Raw genomic sequence first — 18,957 nt, 5'->3', positions numbered from 1 at the left:
TATACCCAGTCATGTTAATGACCTATTGCCAATTGACCTAATGAGTTGCAGTTTGGTCCTCCAGCTGTTCCTTTTTTGTACCTTTAATTTTTCCAGCCTCTTATTGCCCCTGTCCCAACTTTTTTGAGATGTGTTGCTGTCATGAAATTTCAAATGAGCCAATATTTGGCATGAAATTTCAAAATGTCTCACTTTCGACATTTGATATGTTGTCTATGTTCTACTGTGAATACAATATCAATTTTTGAGATTTGTAAATTATTGCATTCTGTTTTTATTTACAATTTGTACTTTGTCCCAACTTTTATGGAATCAGGGTTGTAGTATCCACTGATAATAGCAGTGTATTACTTTTAGAATAATGATTGGAAAAGTTCATGAACACTTGAACAACAGTGCAGGTATTAATGAATTGGGTTTAGGAAGAGAGAGTAGGTGTGGTGAGCTGAATGGTTCTAGGTCGAGCTCAGCAAAGAGTCTCTTGGTCATTAATAAAAGGTACTCTTGGTTGGTTCAAAGAAATTATTTGTAGTGGTTTGCCATTGTAACTAATCTAATAGCCAGTGAATCGCGTCAGGGTGTGTTTGACTTTTGCTCCTTATTATTACTAAAGTCTGAGGTTTCTTCCACTGTTGGGGAGAGAGGAACTAGATGCTCAACTTCTGTCATTGAGCTATATTTAAGATCTATCATAAGACAGTGGATGTGTACGTGCTGTGTGAAAAGAAAATAGGTTGTCCTACAAAAATTGTCTTGTTCGTCCCAGGATTAAGACGAACATTCTGGAAACGCAGTATGTGCTGAGTTAATGACTTTGTAAATTATATATTACTCTTTCCTCATTAGAGGACTAGCCGGAAGAAAACTCGACAAAAGAGATTGCTCTCATACATTAGGGCACATTCTCTGGGATGTGGCCTGCTATTGTCTTCATGGTCTTCAATAGAAATGTGTGTGTGTGTGTGTGTGTGTGTGTGTGTGTGTGCAGACTTAATGGCTGAGAGTTTACTGAACACTTGTGTATAAATGTACACAGTAGTGTTTGTTTAGTGGTATGTGAGTGTATGAATAGTGTCCATTGTGAAATGGGCGTGTTGTCAGTCATTGCTGAGGTAATCCTTTCCTTTTATCCCCCCTCTGTATCGGTGTCCCCAGAATGCCAAGGCTAATTCATTGATTACTAATATGTATACCCCTCGCTCTCAGGGCTCCGTGGCCGTGTCTCTGGTTTGCAGCAGGAGCTGCAGCTGGAAAAAGAGCGCTGCAGGGAGTCTGAATCTCGTCTTGCTCAAGCTCAGAAAGAGCTCAACTTGAACGAGCAGAACCTGACGCGCACCAGAGACGAGCTGACCCGTACACACACACGCCTAACACGGGAGGAGGACAGGGTGAGCATGTGTACACACAGGATTACTTGGCTAGCGGATATAATCTAATTTACGTTAAGCCATACATTGTTCAGTACTGAATTTTTATTTATTTTATTTATTTTTTAAACTTTTGTCTTCATGGCTATTGCTAGTATAGAGCACAGAGCTGTACCATGTATCATGGTTGCAATATTTAACAGTTTTATTCCATGAAATCAAGTCATATATGAGCTGATATAGCCAACGAGGTGCGTCGGCTATCAGAAGCTTGTCAAAAAAAAAAAAGAAGCTTGTCAAGTATATCATCAGTAAGCGAATTGCAACAATAAGGTAGAAAATGAGTGATTTTAAAAGTAATAATAAAAAGGTATTTTATATCATGGCTCTAAGCCAGTGACCGAGATTGAGTGAAATAGCTGTTGTTATAGCCACATTCACTGGATTTTGAGAAACAGCATTTCTATTTTTTGCAAATTCGATAAATAAAAACTTTACACAAAACGTCTGACAAAATCATTTCCGCTTGAAAAATGCTATAATAATAATTCTTGAGGGCGGCACGGTGGTGTAGTGGTTAGCGCTGTCGCCTCACAGCAAGAAGGTCGTGGGTTCGAGCCCCGTGACCGGCGAGGGCCTTTCTGTGTGGAGTTTGCATGTTCTCCCCGTGTCCGCGTGGGTTTCCTCCGGGTGCTCCGGTTTCCCCCACAGTCCAAAGACATGCAGGTTAGGTTAACTGGTGACTCTAAATTGACCGTAGATGTGAGTGTGAATGGTTGTCTGTGTCTATGTGTCAGCCCTGTGATGACCTGGCGACTTGTCCAGGGTGTACCCCGCCTTTCGCCCGTAGTCAGCTGGGATAGGCTGCAGCTTGCCTGCGACCCTGTAGAACAGGATAAAGCGGCTAGAGATAATGAGATGAGATGAGTAATTCTTGAAAGATTAAAAAAAGATACGTTCTTATCATTAAATACTTTTTATTCCATTTTTTTTGTGTATAGTCATCTTCTTTAGGTCTTTTTGGCAGTTGGCAAACCAACTTAAAGGTGCGTTACCACCACTGACTGGGCTGGAGTGTGGAACAGGAGATATTGGGGGTTATATTCTTTTAGCTATTTTTGTTTCTTTTAAATACTTGATGATAATTTTTGAGGTTTTGTTTTTGAGTAATGGGCGGCACAGTGGTGTAGTGGTTAGCACTCTCGCCTCACAGCAAGAAGGTTCTGGGTTCGAGCCCAGCGGCCGGCGAGGGCCTTTCTGTGCGGAGTTTGCATGTTCTCCCCGTGTCCAAGTGGGTTTCCTCCGGGTGCTCCGGTTTCCCCCACAGTCCAAAGACATGCAGGTTAGGTTAACTGGTGGCTCTAAATTGACCGTAGGTGTGAATGGTTGTTTGTCTCTGTGTCGCCCCGTGATGACCTGGCGATTTGTCCAGGGTGTACCCTGCCTTTCGCCCATAATCAGCTGGGATAGGCTCCAGTTTGCCCGCGACCCTGCACAGGATAAGCAGTTACGGATAATGGATGGATGTTTTCGAGTAGAGTGTTTATTTCATCCTCAGTTGGTTCAGCAACACTCTCCGTCATTTTGTTTTTCTCTACTCACAGTATATGAGCTGGTAGCCAATCAGAGTGCGCGATTGCTCATATCTAGTGAATGTGGATAGAATAATGGGCTTTATAGTGCATCACTGAGGCCTGCAATATGCAGTTGAATAGTTTTTAGTTTCTTTATTGTAGGTATGGTAGCCTTTAAGTGCAAAACACTTTAAGAAACCTGAAACAAAACAGCAAATTCAGAAACGCATCACCACGAGCTCCAAACATTGCTGCTGGGTTTTTTTTTTTGGTTTGTTAATGTGTATTGCACACAGTCCACCATAAATACCAGTATAACTGCAATATCCTTCTCCACCTACTGTGGTATATTTATACTGCTGGTATGGATTTTATAAAAGCGTTCTTGCTTTAATACATAAAGTAGATAAAGTGCTTATTTGTGTATTTAGACTCAGGCAGCTGAACAGCGGGTGAAGCAGCTACAGGAGGAGCTGAAGTGTCAGAGGCAGAATGCGGAGACCAGCCGCTGCAATGCTGAGCAACGCAGGAAAGAAATGGAGAGGGAGCACCAGAGAGTGAGTACTCCTGCGTCCAGGGCTTCCATTAATTTTAGATCATTTAATTTCTAACAGTTTGACATTAATAATAATGTGTGTGTAGTGTCGCATTGCTGCTTCATGAAGGCCTTTATCCTCACTGTGCTACACAAATTCTTACACACCCTCGTATACAAACACACTGTGAGTACATATGAGACAAGAAACTACAGCTTGGACTGCACGAGAAGAGGTTTGTAGTTTTCTCAGGTGGTAAGGATACCTGAGGAGCCTTCCTTTGTTACAGAACAAAGTTACTTTCTATAGAATCATGAATTCAGAGCAATTCATAGTTTCATCATTTTTCAACTAGTCAGAGTTTTCCTCGTGCGTATTCTGTGCCTGTTGAATCTTCAGTAGAAATGCGTTTCTACTGTGGAGATTATTATAGTGATCTTGGAGCTGAATGTAAAGCAGGTTAACACGTGCCTTTTACAAGCCTTGGGTGATTACACACTAAGGCTGCTGGCTAGCACACACCAGAGGTGGACAAAGTACCCAACTTCATTACTTAAGTCAAAGTACAGATCCCACTGGTCAAATGTTACTCCGATACAAGTGAAAGTTGTCCAGTCAAATTTTTTACTTACACTACCGTTCAAAAGTTTGGGGTCACTCAGACAATTTTGTGTTTTCTATGAAAAGTCACACTTTTATTTACCACCATAAGTTGTAAAATGAATAGAAAATATAGTCGAGACATTTTTCTGGCCATTTTGAGCATTTAATCGACCCCACAAATGTGATGCTCCAGAAACTCAATCTGCTCAAAGGAAGGTCAGTTTTATAGCTTCTCTAAAGAGCTCAACTGTTTTCAGCTGTGCTAACATGATTGTACAAGGGTTTTCTAATCATCCATTAGCCTTCTGAGGCAATGAGCAAACACATTGTACCATTAGAACACTGGAGTGAGAGTTGCTGGAAATGGGCCTCTATACACCTATGGAGATATTGCACCAAAAACCAGACATTTGCAGCTAGAATAGTCATTTACCACATTAGCAATGTATAGAGTGGATTTCTGATTAGTTTAAAGTGATCTTCATTGAAAAGAACAGTGCTTTTCTTTCAAAAATAAGGACATTTCAAAGTGACCCCAAACTTTTGAACGGTAGTGTAAGTTAAAGTACTGAAGTACTTGCTTTTAAAAATACTTAAGTATTAAAAGTACAGGGGCGGCACGGTGGTGTAGTGGTTAGCACTGTCGCCTCACAGCAAGAAGGTCTGGGTTCGAGCCCCGTGGCTAGTGAGGGCCTTTCTGTGTGGAGTTTGCATGTTCTCCCCGTGTCCGCGTGGGTTTCCTCCGGGTGCTCCGGTTTCCCCCACAGTCCAAAGACATGCAGGTTAGGTTAACTGGTGACTCTAAATTGACCGTAGGTGTGAATGTGAGTGTGAATGGTTGTCTGTGTCTATGTGTCAGCCCTGTGATGACCTGGCAACTTGTCCAGGGTGTACCCCGCCTTTCGCCCGTAGTCAGCTGGGATAGGCTCCAGCTTGCCTGCGACCCTGTAGAACAGGATAAAGCGGCTACAGATAATGAGATGAGATGAGATTAAAAGTACATTTTGTGTCAACACATCGATGTATTGTTGACACAACACTTATAATACCTCATGCCTCTGAAGCAACCGACTGGATTATTTTGTGAATTCACAAAATGAACGCATGCTGTGCATCATGGTGGTTTAACGTTAAGCTAGCTAGTCAGTGAAACTCCACCTGACATGCTAGCAAACTCTTTTCAAACTCAAAATCATATTGGGTAGCTAACGCTACTAGAAAAGAAAGATTTCTACATTGTTTATTTGGCAAGATTATGCTAAAACACATTTCTGAAAGGACTTCAGATAAGTTAACGTTATTCATATTAGCGTAACTCCGTTTTTACATGCTAACTTAGTGTCCAAGTTAACTAGCTATGTGCTAACGTTAGCTGTGGACAAGGCTACAGCAACTTGGTGGGCAAATCCACAGAAAGTCATTTGACTAACCAGACTGCATAGCTATTGCGACATTATCGCTAGCTCTAAAAACACAGACAACTTCATTGCAAGCTTTCTCTTGGAATAAAACGTTTATATCCCTCAATATGCTTCCGCAGGTTGGGCGGCGAGTTTTTGTAGGCCGTGATGTGGTTCGTTTTCAGCAAACATTTAAAACAAAACGAATCTTTAATCCTTTCAGAAAACTGAAACATGGGTTCTAGCACGGGCGATTGCTCTAAGACAACGAGGGAGGCTCAGCCTCCTCTAAAAATGACGAACATTGTGTAGGATGAATTGCGCTAGGCTTATGTTATAGCCGACCTTATAACATTGCTATTTCAGATCCAGAATCATAGAAATATATGTGCTCAACCCACTACAGTGCGAAATCATTCCCTTATAACTTTAATGTGTGCGTGAGTTTTTCCCCCTCGTGACAGCGCGGTGCAGCCCAGCCTCAGTGGGCTTCAATGGCATTTGGGAGCTCTGCGCTTTTCAATCTCAAAATGCAAGACGATTATTGGACAAATACTGCGAAAACGCCCGCTCACGGACTCCCAGCCTCAGTGGACTTCAATGGCATTTGGGAGCTATGCGCTTTTCAATCTCAAAATGCAAGACGGTTATTGGACAAATACTGCAAAAATGCCCGCCCACGGACTCCCAGCCTCACATGGGAGGGACATGGCAGTTTCCGCGAGGAGACTGGTGATTGGTGAAAGCGGCCGGATATTTTCTTTGACAGCTCGTTTCAACTATAGACAGGCAGCGGTGAATTTCAGTTCAGTCCCATGCGGATTCGCAAGTGCTGTGGTGTATTGTAAGAGATCAGCTTACATTTCGATTTCATTCATTACATACGGTTTCTACCAGCTTTTTTAGTTTGTATATATTTTCATTGTAAATAAAGTGTAAATATAGTGTCAAGTTTGCTATCTTAGTTCCAGAAATTTTGTTTGAGTGACTGAACTTGAACTTGAGGGGGCTAGTCAGCTAGCAAGAAAGCTGCGCACGGATGCCAAGCATTGCTGATTTAATTTTGGCGAAGCCATTTGCCAGTCTTCCTTTCGAGGAAAAAATTAAAATTAAAGAGCAGGGTAGACCAACGCCTCAAACTGACTTGGTGAAAAAGGTAGGGAATAATGCTCGTTCCTTTCAGCTCTCCTGGTACGAGAAAGTGAATTGGCTAACAGCAAGTGACCCACATCAGCAACAGTAAATAGGCTACTTTAGTAATATGTCATGGATGGACCAAAAATATAGAATCTATTTAAAATGTTTATGCTGAGTATATTATATTGGAATATATATTTTTCTGGATATGAATTAAACACAGCTACAATTTGGAAAACATTTTTAAACAAAAACGCAGCCGAGAACATTTCACACTACAGACCTGGATTAAAAGTGAAGGGTTATCAATATTGTCAATAAAACATTTCTCAGTCAAAATAAGTAAAATATAGGGAAAGTGTCATTGAATGAAATGTGTGGCACCCAGCTCTACTGCTGAGGTTCCTGACAAAGAGCTGCTTTCAATAATGATCAATTTTTAAACAACATGCCACAATTTTAAAATATAAAATGTTAAAATGTACCCTCCCCCCAACACCACCATCATGTATATTGGACAGTAGGCTAATGGGCCAAAAGAACCTGTTATTTCACAGTTTGTGACGCTGCCAACAATCAGCCAGATCAGAGGCAAGAGTATGGGCAAAATTGATGTTTTTTCTTTTAAAATCTGGAAATATCGTAACCGACCAGCCTCCCCTGTTTGAAAGACTACCAGCCGCCACTGGGTTCTAGGTATGACCATGGGTGCATGCGTTTCCCAGAAGAACCGCCTCCTTCCATTCTGCCACCAACTGATCGAGTTCAAATAACGCTGCTGAGAAATCACCGAACTTGATTTTATCCAGTCTATGGATGTGAAATGACCCTAGTGATTACTGACAGGCTGTCTCAGCGTCACCCGCGAAAAAAATCAGTCGCGTTTTAGAAAAGAAAAGAAATCCACTTTCAAAGCTGCTTCATGGTAACGAGTAATGAGGACCTTGATAGAAATGTAGTGGAGTAAAAAGTACGATATTTGTCTTTCAAATGTAGTGAAGTTAAAGTTATAAGTTTCCAAAAAAATTAATACTCAAAGTACAGATACAAAAAGAGTGTACTCAAGTAAATTTACTTCATTACTGTCCACCTCTGGCACACACCACCTTTATACTCCGGTGCCCTCCATGATTTTTGGGATCCCTTGTAAAGATTAGTGTAAAAAAAAGAATCCACCTTTTGGTGAAGTAGCTTCATCACACACTGGAAAAAATGAGAAAAAAAATCCAACCTTTTATTTGAAATAAATTTATTCAGAGAAAAACAAAACCCTCATCAAGAAATAATTATTTTCAACAAGAGCATGTGCCACAATTATTGGCACTCCTGCATTTAATACTTTGTACAACCTCCCTTTGTCAGTAAAAACACCACTGATTCTTCTCCTGTTCCATTTTATAAGGTTGGAGATACAGAGCAGGGCATCTGAGACAATTCCTCTTTACACAATCTCTCCAGATCATCCAGGGTCCTCGCGGTCCTCTCTTGTGCTCTCTCTTTCTCCTCTTCAGCTCAGCCCACAGATTTTCAATGGGGTTCAGGTCAGGGGACTGAAATGGCCATGGCAGAAGCTTGATTCTGTGGTCAGCTAACCATTTTTGTGTTGATTTGGACATGTGCTACAGATCACTGTCCTGCTCGAATGGTTAGCACTATAAGCTAGCTACAATTTAATGCTTTCTGGAGCTATAGCTGTTTTCTTTAAACTCCCGTTTGTTTCACTGAATTCAAAAGTAAATAAACGGATGACACGACAGCAGGATGTTAATTTGGCACAAAGCCACTATTGCTAAAAATATTCACGCGAGTCCTTGTTTCATTGCAGCTATATCATTAAGTGACTCACTCACTCCCCCCTACACACACACACACACACACACACACACACACGCACACTTTTGGCATACAAAATATTTTATGCCACAAAATATTTTATGTTGTGTTTAGAAAGCTAATAGTTTCATCATAATAACCATCATGAGTGTGTTTAAGGTCCGCGTGTTGTTTCAAAAACAAAGTGACACCATAAACAGAAATTATTAACCATGCTACAAGGATTTTCATAAAAGCATGACTTTGATTATCATCCAACCTCATTAGAAAAAGGAGGATCTCCAATTTGTCAACAGATGCATGAGAGAATTATTAAGATGTTTAAAAACAATGTTTCTCAAAGAAAGATAGGAAAGGATATGGATATCTCACCCAGTGCAGTACATAATATCATTAAATGATTCAAGGAATCTTGAGGAAAGGTGTGCAAGGGGCAAGCCTAAGCTTAGAGCTGGGCGATAAATCGATTTTATCGATTAATTCGAATTTACAGTTTAGGACGATGTGTTTTTATGAAAATCGGTTTTCTCTCAGTTTTAACTTCCACCACCGATACTCCCCTCTGCACATGTGCGGAACTGATCGGGCAGCAGGGACAGATCGGGCAGTGACATTATAGCCCTCCTCCCGCACGCTTGCCATAGACACACACAAACAACATGGCAGCGATTGGGGGGGAAAGCCACAACTTGTGCCCAAGAAAGGAGTAACTTCCTCCGTGATCTGGAATTGGTTCGGTTTTACGGGGTCGGACGCAGACCAAACAAGTCCTTGTTGTAAGGTGTGTTTGAAAATGGTTGCTTCCAGAGGAAGCAGCACGACGAATTTATTCCAACACCTTAAACAGAAGCATGCAGCGGAGTGGGAGAAGTGCTGCTCCCAGCAGAATGAAAACAGCCGCAGCACTAGCACACCATCCAAAGTAAAGCAAGCAACCGTCCCTGACACATTTTCAATCTGTGTGCTTTATGATAAGGATGGGGCACGGTGGAAGGCAATCACAGATGCTATCGCGATGTTATCTCATATACAAGCTTGTTTTTTGGCTTCTTTTTGTTTTCTGGTTGCACTTTAACCCCAGAGTAAAAGTTTTACCTTTATTTTGTTTAAGTGAAAACAAAATAAACGCAAAACTTGTTTTGAACCATTTCTTTGTCATCTGTAGTTTGATTTTTAGTAGGGGGGGAAAATCGATTAAAATTGAAAATCGGATTTTTTGTGAAAAAATCGAAGATTTTTTTTTAGGCCATATCGCCCAGCTCTACCTAAGCTGAACACCCGTGATCTCTGATCCCTCCGATGGCACTGCATCAAGAACCATCATTCATCTATAGCTGATATAACCACGTGGGCTCAGGATTACTTTGGCAAACCTTTGTCAGGCGCTACAGTACAGAGTTACATCCACAAAAGCCAGTAAAAATTTTACTGTGCAAAAAGGAGGGCTTATGTTATGGACCATCACACTGTGGAAATGTGTCTCGTGGTCAGACGAATCAGTATTCCAGGACTTGTTTGTTTATCTATATTCTATTAAAGGAAGGCTGTCTGTCTGTTCACCATACTCTATACTTTGCCCATGGATTGGTGACACTCCAGAGGGGCCCAAGATGACATTTTTTATTTTTCCAGAACATGGGATTAGTGCTAATCCAGCACACTGTTCATTTCCTATAGGCTACATGCTCGCGCTAACACACTGCACACAGCCTCGGTGGGGAATCCCCTCCCTGACTCGCCTGAGAGTTTTGATTGTACGGGACCTCGCAATCGGCACTCCTCACCGGAGACTTCCGCTAGGGCCGAGTCAAGGTCACTGAGCGATTTAGCCCATATGAAAAGCACCGTTCAGAGGAAATCTGGTTCATGGGCAATAACTACTAGTTTATTTGGATGAAATGGACATGGTGTTGTCTGGACCAAAGATGAAACGGGCCACCTGGACTGTTACCAACAGCAAGTCCAAAAGCTAGGGTCTGTCATGGTATGGGGTTTTGCCAGTGGCCTTGGTAACTTGTACCTCTGTTACCCCTTTTCCACCAAATCAGTTCCAGGGCTGGTTCGGGGCCAGTGCTGGTGCTGGTTCACAACTCGTTCAACTTGCGAACCAACTGAGAACCAGTTTGCTTTTCCATAGCTCGGGGTGCTAAGGGGAGCCACGTCATTATGTCACTGTATACGTCAGTTACGTCGCTGCGTTTGCATAAACCTTGGCGCGAACATCGAAGCAACAACAACAATAATGGATGACTGCTGCTTTACTGCATCCATGATATCTCATCACTTATTTAAAAATGGCAGTCTTGCTATTGTTGTTGGTCTTAACAACTCCTATCTGAGTTCTGATATCTGAGCTCCGTATCAATGCGCTGCCGAAGCGCGCAGAAGGTGTTAGTACGCCTGTCATTATAGTGCGGACTTTCCATTGCATAGAAAATCGCCACGTTTCAATTTGTGTAACTGAACTTGTTTCATATCACTGGTCATATAAACCTATGTAAACAGGAAAAGCACGGAAGAGTTTGGTCACATCTAACTACAGCCCCAAAAAATACCATTGGCCATGCTGAGCCTAGCTACATTGCTAATAGGAGTGACAGCGCGTCTGACTGACTGGGAGGTCGCGCAAAGCTCGGAGACGTATGGATCAGCTCGTCTCAATTCAGATAAGAGCATATTTCATTATGGAAGTACGGTGGACTGTTCCTTTAAGAACTCGTATACAAGACTATAGGAGTGGTAAAATGTTTTGTGTATGCTTGGGTTTGAAAATATAGCTTTGGTCGAGTCCTAATGTCAGCAATGCAGTGTCATAAAATGCCAATTATCCATGCATAAGCTTTCCCTTAAATCTTTGTCAGACAGAGCCTTGCAGACGGATGGGAGGATGTGCAGATGTTTGGATGGCTAAGCTTTACTCGTGTGTTTTACGTAGGAGCTGCTGGAGCTGCAGAGAGAGAGGCAGTCTATGGAGAAGCAGCACCAACAGGAGACTAACCGACTCAACCAAGAGATCCAGCAAGCCAGGACACAACACAATACACTACAGTCACAGTATGATAAAGTATGTTCCGCATATACTGCACAGCATGCACTTCTTTTATTACTACAGCATACTTTATTTTGGTCAAATCTACATCTGCAGAGCATTCATGATTACACTGAAACAGGTTTACTGCCCATCACAGTCTCTCTGTTTGTGTAGCTGTTTAGAAAATTTTTGAAAGTTGAATGTTCACTTGTTCACATGACTTTTTCATTTTGTTTATCCCCCAAAAACTAGTTACTCTTTCTCTTCTCTCTCTCTCTCTCTCTCTCTCTCTCTCTCTCTCTCTCTCTCTCCTGGGAGTTACAATATGATGTGTTCCACAGGTCAATGTACTAACGTCACCTCTTTGACTTCAGCTACTATCTCACTTTTTCCCACTGTTTTTTTTTTCTCCCCCTTTCCTCCCCCCTGCATTCTTTCGTTCTCTCCTTTTTCTTCTCTTCTTGGCTTTTTGACAGAAGGCACTTGAGTCAAGGTCAGTGTTGTACTCTCTGTGTGGTTTCTCGCTGTCTCTCCATAGTAATACATTTAGAAATTAAGGATTCACAAATCACTGGGGGGGGGGTTAGTCGGCTTGACGAAGGGGTCAGTAAGTGGAGCACAAGAGATATGCACACTGCATGCTCAGCTGTCTCTCACGTTACTGACGCCAGTAACGGCGTATTCTGTTTCAACCAGAGGAGCCATGTGTAGTGTGTGTTTTTAGTTGCTGTTTTGCTGCTTCATTTGCTTTGCATTAAAGCAACACTCTCGGAAATCCTTGACTGATAAATAGCGAGGTAGAATAAGGGCCCTTTTTCTGAACCTAATCTAATGCAAACATTCTGACTCCAATGTAATCTCTGAAAAATAAGCGCGCGCTCAATATGAATTGTCCGTTGTTTTGAGTACCGTATGTGTTAATATAATGTAAATCACTTTTCATCATGTGTTCATTAATCAGCACAGAATGACGTGTCTTAGAACACTAACTTCCCTTGTTATTGCTTAATTTAGCACTTCAAATGCAGCATATTATGCAACTTCAAACAAAGTTCATTCTCTTCTCACAACCATACACAAAGGCTTGATTTTGTAGCTGCCTGGCAATAGGAACACAGTACTTTATCTTAGAAAGCTATTGTTCCGTGTATTTTTATCCCCCGCTGGCTGAAAGGCCCAAAGGGGGATTATGTCGTGGCGATGTCCGTCTGTCCGTCCATCCATCCATCCGTTTGTCCCAGGAAGGGTACTCACCTTCTGAAAATCCTCTTCACGATTTTTGGAGGAATTTCACGAAACTTGACAGGATTCTTTGATGCATGTCTGTAATATGCGCAGAGGTGGACAAAGTACCTAACTTCATTATTTAAGTCAAAGTACAGATCCCACTGGTCAAATGTTACTCCGATACAAGTGAAAGTTGTCCAGTCAAATTTTTACTTAAGTTAAAGTACTGAAGTACTTGCTTTTAAAAATACTTAAGGATTAAAAGTACATTTTCTGTCAACGCATCATTATTGTTGCCACAACGCTTACAAAACCTAATGCCTCTGAAGCAACCAACTAGATTTACTGACTTGCTTGTAGAACCTGTAGCATAAACACCTTTAAACACCGATATCTACATTCTGTTTGTTTGGCAAGATTATGCTAAGACATGTATATTTCTGTAAGGACTTCAAATAAGTTAACATTATTCATGTTAGCGTAACTCCGTTTTTACATGCTAACTAGCAGTCCAAGTTAACTAGCTATGTGTTAACGTTAGCTGTGGACAAGGCTACGGCAACTTGGCGGGCAAATCCACAGAAAGTCATTTGACTGACCAGACTGCATAGCTATTGCGACATTATCGCTAGCTCTAAAAGGACAGACAACTTCATTGCAAGCTTTCTCTTGGAATCAAACGTTTATATCCCTCAATATGCTTCCGCAGGTTGGGCGGCGAGTTTTTGTAGGCCGTGATGTGGTTCGTTTTCAGCAAACATTTAAAACAAAACGAATCTTTAATCCTTTCAGAAAACTGAAACATGGGCTCTAGGTATGACCATGGGTGCGTGCGTTCCCCAGAAGAACCGCCTCCTTCCATTCTGCCACCAACTGATTGTATTAAATTATGTTGCTGAGAAATCACTGAACTTGATTTTATACAGTCTATGGATGTGACGTGACCCTAGTGATTACTGACAGGCTGTCAGTGTCACATGCGGGGGGGGGGGGAAACAATCACGTTTTAGAAAGGAAAAGAAAAGGAAAAAAAAAGCATCCACTTTTTAAAGCTGCTTCATAGTAACGAGGACCTTCATAGAAATGTAGTGGAGTAAAAAGTACGATATTTGTCTTTCAAATATAGTGAAGTTAAAGTCATAAGTTTCCAAAAAAAATACTCAAGTAAAGTACGATACTCAAAAAGTGTACTTAAGTACAGTACTCAAGTAAATATACTTCATTACTGTCCACCTCTGCAATTTCGCTCAATTCAGTCGCATTTTTACCAGCGTTATGGCATAGTTGCCAGCGGGGGATATTGTGCTTTCTGAGCACTCTTGTTAACCTACACCATATGCCAGTCTCCCTTCCTGATTGATCATTTTGTATATCAGCACAGATTTATATTAATCCACTAGTTCTAATACATTCGATCATTTTTATTATATCAGCCTAATCATTTGTAAGGCGGGTGCCCGAAATAATTTAAGTTGACTAATAAACAAATTTTGAAAACATGTTATTTAACAAAGAAGAATGTATAAGATTTGATCTGGTGAAGCTTTTTGTAGAGAGACATTTATTTAACATTTATGGAAGGAGTCTCCAGTGTCGGAGCTTTCTTTCTTTTTCCTCAGTGGGATAGGGGACATTGTGCCGATTGAAAAAAGAGAAATACTGGAGAGGGAACAACAGTTTATAACTACTGTAGTCTAAGTGATAATAGGAATGAATTTGTTTCACAGATGTTCCACATTTATTATATGTATAAACCGATAAGTAAGACACTTCATTCTTTAAAGAATAGCTATTGTAGGCTTTGAAAAATGTCATAGTGTAAGAAAAACAACACGCTTCTGTTCTAGGAAGATAATGAACTTTGCGTAACACCATTCTGTTGAGATTTTGTTCTCAACTGAAAATGTTTTGTGTGCAATAACAATCTGGATATCATTACTGCTAATGCATGGAGTGACATGATCACTACTCATGCTGTCTGGTGTGAATGGATCTATTTGTTGGCTGTGGTGCTGAAACCATGAACCATGGTTTTCCTTTTGTATTTCATGTTCTAGCCATTCAGCATGAATGCAGTATATTTGCTGTGGTTAAGAGACAGGATTGTGTGTTCTGTAGTAAGAACAATGTCCTCGTGAATAATTTCATAAGTTGTTTTTCCCCACACTCGAACCCTATACACCAATCTTTTCCTCAGGCTCGCCTTTTCTTTATCATCAATCATCCCCCCAAAAAAGAAAATATATTTACACTACAATCCATGAATTAAGATGCGTACCAAAACAACCTGCATTTTCAGGCAGAATATGATTCATGCATCTTGCAAGTATAGCTCTGTTGTAACAGCAACCATCATGTATAGTACCTAGATCAGGCGTAAAGACATAAAACAAGTACAGTGAAACCTCGATATTAAGACCACCACTGGGACCAGGTCGAAGTGGTCTTAATATTGAGTTGGCAAGATATACTGACAGTTGCTGAGCTGTTGCATAGCAACGTGCATGCATGATGTTCTTAATACTGTTGTACTACATGTAATAAATTTATGAACTAGTTTATTGTATTTCATTGATAAATGATCAAATCAACAAGCTAAATGTAAACAAAAGTATAGGATGTGTGTGGTTTGTGTGTCTAGCAAGTACAAATGTACATGTAATACAACATGTAAAAAACAATATGTTTTCATTTAAACTTTTAATAAACTTGTAATAGAATTAATCATAATTAAAACCATACCATTTTTAAATGTAAACCAGACAGCAAACTTACACAAGTCATTGAAACAAGAAATTGAAATCTCGTTCTGAATACTCTTTTTCATAATTAGGCCACACCAATTTAATTAGTTGGTTCTCGGAACCGCCGCTTGAAGAAAATGCAAAATGAAAAAAAAAAATCGAAATCAAACTCCCGCCAACAGAAAAGGTCACGTGACGCCGAAAACCAATCAAATCGCCCCTTTCACTTTCGATAAAGACTTGTGGAAGAAACATGCCTGTGGAGGGGAATCCTGCAAAGCCTGTGTTTGTGATTGTTAGGATATTCAGCGAACAGAAGCGTAAAATCTTTGACAGGTGTGTTGAAATTCTGTTTACTGGTTTGCCTGTATTGTTTGGTCTATTTCCACCGCTAGTTTTACCATCAGAGCATTTTTTTAATTTTATTTTTATTTCGCCCGCTCGCTTCATATTTTTCCTGAAAAAATCTGAGAACCAACGAATTAAATTGGTGTGGCCTTAGGACACTTTTAACAACTTGCACCTTTTCTATTTAAATCGATCTACTAAAGCTCACTTCACACCTCGTTGCATAGATTACCTGCGTTTTGCCAATTCCAAACTTTTCTGCTAGCTGATGCTGACTTTTACCCGCACTTTCGTTAATCAGATCAATTTTTTCTTTCAAAGACAACTCATTACGTTTTCTACTCATTGTCGTACAAGTCGATCTTAATTTTGCGGCATGACGTAAACCGGATGTCGTGAAAGCTCTTGTGCCCCGTGTTTTGACACGACGGGGGGGGCCCGTATTTTCGAGGTTTAATTACATTGATTTTCAACGGGTGGGACTGAAATTAATGGTCTTAATATGCAATATTGAGGTGGTCGCATTAATGAAGGCCGCGACCAATGAAATATATAAGCAAGCAATCGGGACCGTGAAAAACTGCTTGTAATTTTGAAGTGGTCGTAACATGAGGTTTCACTGTAAATTAGTTTACAAATGATGGCAAGTATAGTTTGGGGTGGTTTTATTTATTTATTTATTTTTTTTTACTTCCCCCAGACTCATCTCTCTAACTCACTGTCTCTGTCTGTCTGTCTGTCTGTCTGTGTCTAGCTGGCTCTGCAGAAGCAGGCTGTAGAGAGGGACCTGGAGGGAGTGCAGGGCAAGCTGAAGAGCACACAGAGTGATCTAACAGAAAGCCAAAAGCGAGAGGCTCACACACAAGCTAAACTCACGGTATGACGATCATCTTACCTCAATTCCTCATACATCAGTTGTATGCGGAATGAACTAAAGCGCAGCAGGGCTGCTCTTACTTATAGCTGTGTTCTTTTTCTGCTGTAACTATATACATGGACTATGTAAAAGAATAAATTGTGAAACGTATTGTTTAGATGAATAATTGTAATTTGGTGCCATTTCTCAGTCTGCTTTTCTGATATATTTATTCCTGAGCTACAGTTAAATCCACGTACAGAAGTGGTGTTACACTGCTGTTAATGATCTGGCAACGTTAGTTGCTCAATATTCTGTCATTATCATCTAAAAACGTAACACACACACTATAGTAGTGCCGTCTCTGTCTTTTATATAATGCGAGTCTGCTGTGCAGGGTGAGGGTGTAAATGCAAAGTGTCTTGGGTTGTAAATGCAAAGCCAAGCCTGCAGTTTCTGATTGTTATAGCACAGTGTAATATGTTATTATTACATAATACTACTTCCTTTTATTGATGTGAGTGTTTTTGTCTTTGCTTGGACATTTTCTCACCTTGTAATCTTGAAACACTGGAATACTGGAATATAATAATTTAATTTTGAAACACTGGAATACTGGAATATAATAATTTAATTTTGAAACACTGGAATACTTTGCCCATCCCAATAAGAGAGTGTCCAACATACAACACTTTCAAAACTCATTTAAAACAGTGGCTCCTAGAAAACCAGAGATGCACTCACTATTAATTGCCAAATATTTCACCATTTAAATGTCAATGTACAGGTGAATGAGTATTAATGTCCTTGTCTTCTTTGTTGCTTGTCGTTTTTTTTTTGTGTGTATTTGTTTTTGTGGCAATGTTTGTCATCATTATAGTGAGTGAGTGCTGGATGAATGTTTAGCTGTCTTTTTTTATGCTTTATGTTACCTGCCTGGGGACTGCAGATGAAAAGTAGTTATTTTACTAATTCTGGCATATTTACATGCTGTATTCTTATACAACAATGTTCATCAATATGCATGGTCCCTATTAAATAAACCATTAAAGTAAAAAATAAACATGTTTTTGCATCTTTTCCTTTTCAGTCATTAGACTATTTTAATTTTATTTTCTTGGCAATACCAGCCTTGGCCTCTTTGCTCTTTTCATTCATATGATGAATACACTCTGATTAACTGAACATTATTTAGTTCAGTTAATAAACATAAACGGTGTCCCCACTGATGACTGTTCTGTTCTAATGCACCTCCCATTTTGGCCTGCAGGAGTCGCTGAAGGAAAACGAAGGATTGAGTGTGTCACTGGAACAGTTGAGGAAGAAGGAGAAAAGCCTGGAGGCAGAGGTGAAGAGGCTTACTGAGGAGTTAGCGGAAGCACTGAAACTAATTAAAGAGCTGCAGGGTAAGGAAAGGGCCGTGAGTGGGGTTTTCCTGTTTTAGGCCCCGAACACATCTTTACGTATGTGACATACACTCATTGAGTACTATTTGGGAACGTCTGTACACCTACTCATTCATGCAATTATCTAATCAGCCATGTGCGTGGCAGCAGTGCATTGCATAGAATCCTGTAGATACGGGCCAGCAGCTTTGGGTAATGTTCACATCAATCATCAGAATGGGGGGGAATGTGATCTTGACCATGGCATGATTGTTGGTACCAGATGGGCTGGTTTAAGTATTTCTATAACTGCTGATCTCCTGGGATTTTCACGCACAACAGTCTCTTGAGTTTACTCAGAATGGTGCCATAAAGGAAAAAAAAACCTCCAGTGAATGGCAGTTCTGTGAACAGAAACACCTTGTCGATGAGCGAGTTCAACGGAGAGCGGCCAGACTGGTTTGAGCTGACAGAAATGCAGATACAGTAATACTCTGGATAATACTCTGTACAGTTGTGGTGAGCTGAAAAGCATATCATAATGCACAACAGGTCAAACCTTGAGGCGGAGGAGCGTGAACAGCTGAAGACCACATCAGGTTGCACTTGAGGCTGCAGTAGGCACAGACTCGACAAAACTGGACAGTTGAGGACTGTAAAAATGCTCTGCTCTGATAAATTTCGATTTTTACTCGGACATACAGATGGTAGGGTCATAATTTAATGCCAACAGCATGAATCCATGGACCCAACCTGCCTTGTGTCAACAGTTCAGACTGGTGGAGGTGGTGTAATGGCGTGGGGAAGGTTTTCTTGGAACACTGGGCCCATTAGTACTAATCAGTCATCACTTGAATTCCACAGGCTATTTGAGTATTGTTACTGACCATGTGCATCCCTTCATGGCCACAATTTA

The 18,957-nt window shown here is 40.7% G+C and overlaps 1 protein-coding gene across 4 annotated transcripts in view; it reads left to right on the top strand.

Moving 5' to 3' along the window:
- The window catches only part of si:dkeyp-115e12.6 (centromere protein F), a 50,400-nt gene that overhangs the window by 15,616 nt on the left and 15,827 nt on the right, over nt 1–18,957 (top strand). For all 4 annotated transcript variants that reach the window (XM_060927939.1, XM_060927938.1, XM_060927940.1 and 1 more), the window contains exons 7-11: nt 1,207–1,388; nt 3,373–3,498; nt 11,386–11,514; nt 16,555–16,677; nt 17,927–18,062. In XM_060927939.1, coding sequence (XP_060783922.1) covers nt 1,207–1,388; nt 3,373–3,498; nt 11,386–11,514; nt 16,555–16,677; nt 17,927–18,062 — 696 coding nt within the window. The remainder of the gene's footprint in view (nt 1–1,206; nt 1,389–3,372; nt 3,499–11,385; nt 11,515–16,554; nt 16,678–17,926; nt 18,063–18,957) is intronic.

The sequence above is a fragment of the Neoarius graeffei genome, chromosome 8 (genome assembly GCF_027579695.1).
Source record: "Neoarius graeffei isolate fNeoGra1 chromosome 8, fNeoGra1.pri, whole genome shotgun sequence".
In the NCBI taxonomy this organism is placed as follows: domain Eukaryota; kingdom Metazoa; phylum Chordata; class Actinopteri; order Siluriformes; family Ariidae; genus Neoarius; species Neoarius graeffei.
Note: the sequence above shows the minus strand (reverse complement) of the source record. Positions and strands in the feature narration are given on the sequence as shown.